General features: G+C 45.0%; 1 protein-coding gene across 1 annotated transcript in view; it reads left to right on the top strand.

The window, feature by feature from the left end:
• LOC132853251 (voltage-dependent R-type calcium channel subunit alpha-1E) overlaps positions 1–2,500 on the top strand; it is a 114,822-nt gene that overhangs the window by 92,967 nt on the left and 19,355 nt on the right. Inside the window, exons 25-26 of the mRNA XM_060880821.1 lie at positions 140–199; positions 612–718. Of these exons, the coding sequence (XP_060736804.1) occupies positions 140–199; positions 612–718 (167 nt within the window). The remainder of the gene's footprint in view (positions 1–139; positions 200–611; positions 719–2,500) is intronic.

The following is a 2,500-nucleotide window of genomic DNA, read 5'->3' as shown; positions in this document are numbered from 1 at the left end:
CATAGTGAGCAGTGTTAATGTCCACAACAAGCAGTGTTAATGTCCATAGCGAGCAGTGTTAATGAACACAGATAACCGGTGGTCTTTATTAACAGGGTTTGTTGGCTGTAGCTCATATTTACCCTGTTACCCCCAACAGGTGCTGCGTTACTTTGATTATGTTTTCACTGGAGTTTTCACCTTTGAGATGATAATTAAGGTGAGTGATGTTGCTCTCGTGTCGTGTGGATTATTATGATAATAAAAGCTCTGCTGAAGCCGTGTGTGACTTTGTGTTAATGTGTCTGATAGTTTAGTCAAAATTTAAATAAATCTGAATAAATCCTGAACGCTGACCAATTAAAATCCTTAAACTAAAATCTATTAAAATCTCTGAGTCATAATAATTAATATACTAAATCTGGGTAACTGGATGCTCCTGAAACGTTGAGTAATGGATTAAACTTTTACTAATAAACAAAAAAACCCTTTATTATCTCTGAGCAAAGTGTATTTGTGTACACACATACAGTAATATAGACTGAATGTGAGTACGGGAATAAAGTGTGTGTGTGTGTGTGTGTGTGTGTGTGTGTGTGTGTGTGTGTGTGTGTGTGTGTGTGTGTGTGTAGATGATCGAGCAGGGTCTGATCCTTCATGATGGCTCTTATTTCCGTGATCTGTGGAATATTCTGGATTTCATCGTGGTGGTTGGAGCGCTGGTGGCATTTGGTCTCACGTGAGTGTGTGGTGCTGTTACACACACACACACACACACACACACATACACACACACACAGTGTGGTGCAGTGTGACTGTGATCAGTGTGACTGTGATCAGTGTGACTGTGGTCAGTGTGACTGTGATCAGTGTGACTGTGGTCAGTGTGACTGTGATCAGTGTGACTGTGGTCAGTGTGACTGTGATCAGTGTGACTGTGATCAGTGTGACTGTGGTCAGTGTGACTGTGATCAGTGTGACTGTGATCAGTGTGACTGTGGTCAGTGTGACTGTGATCAGTGTGACTGTGGTCAGTGTGACTGTGATCAGTGTGACTGTGATCAGTGTGGTGCAGTGTGACTGTGATCAGTGTGGTGCAGTGTGACTGTGATCAGTGTGGTGCAGTGTGACTGTGATCAGTGTGGTGCAGTGTGACTGTGATCAGTGTGACTGTGATCAGTGTGACTGTGATCAGTGTGACTGATCATTGTGACTGTGATCAGTGTGACTGTGATCAGTGTAGTGCAGTGTGACTGTGATCAGTGTGACTGTGATCAGTGTGACTGTGGTCAGTGTGACTGTGATCAGTGTGGTGCAGTGTGACTGTGATCAGTGTGACTGTGATCAGTGTGACTGTGATCAGTGTGACTGTGGTCAGTGTGACTGTGATCAGTGTGGTGCAGTGTGACTGTGATCATTGTGACTGTGATCAGTGTGACTGTGATCAGTGTGACTGATCATTGTGACTGTGATCAGTGTGACTGTGATCAGTGTGACTGTGATCAGTGTGACTGTGGTCAGTGTGACTGTGATCAGTGTGGTGCAGTGTGACTGTGATCAGTGTGACTGTGATCAGTGTGGTGCAGTGTGACTGTGATCAGTGTGACTGTGATCAGTGTGACTGTGATCAGTGTGACTGATCATTGTGACTGTGATCAGTGTGACTGTGGTCAGTGTGACTGTGATCAGTGTGACTGTGATCAGTGTGGCACAGTGTGACTGTGATCAGTGTGACTGTGATCAGTGTGACTGTGATCAGTGTGACTGTGATCAGTGTGGTACAGTGTGACTGTGATCAGTGTGACTGTGATCAGTGTGACTGTGATCAGTGTGACTGTGATCAGTGTGACTGATCATTGTGACTGTGATCAGTGTGACTGTGATCAGTGTGACTGATCATTGTGACTGCGATCAGTGTGACTGTGATCAGTGTGGTGCAGTGTGACTGTGATCAGTGTGACTCTGATCAGTGTGACTGTGATCAGTGTAGTGCAGTGTGACTGTGATCAGTGTGACTGTGATCAGTGTGACTGTGATCAGTGTGACTGTGATCAGTGTGACTGATCATTGTGACTGTGATCAGTGTGACTGTGATCAGTGTGACTGTGATCAGTGTGGTGCAGTGTGACTGTGATCAGTGTGACTGTGATCAGTGTGACTGTGATCAGTGTGACTGTGATCAGTGTGACTGTGATCAGTGTGGTGCAGTGTGACTGTGATCAGTGTGACTGTGATCAGTGTGACTGTGATCAGTGTGACTGTGGTCAGTGTGACTGTGATCAGTGTGACTGTGATCAGTGTGACTGTGATCAGTGTGACTGTGATCAGTGTGACTGTGATCAGTGTAGTGCAGTGTGACTGTGATCAGTGTGACTGTGATCAGTGTGACTGTGATCAGTGTAGTGCAGTGTGACTGTGATCAGTGTGACTGTGATCAGTGTGACTGTGATCAGTGTGACTGTGATCAGTGTAGTGCAGTGTGACATTATATCTACAATAGTAATAGTTCTGTACATCACAC

The sequence above is a fragment of the Tachysurus vachellii genome, chromosome 11, assembly GCF_030014155.1.
Source record: "Tachysurus vachellii isolate PV-2020 chromosome 11, HZAU_Pvac_v1, whole genome shotgun sequence".
Taxonomy (NCBI): Eukaryota; Metazoa; Chordata; class Actinopteri; order Siluriformes; family Bagridae; genus Tachysurus; species Tachysurus vachellii.
The sequence above is the reverse complement of the archived record's forward strand: the minus strand, read 5'-3'. Positions and strand labels throughout refer to the sequence as shown.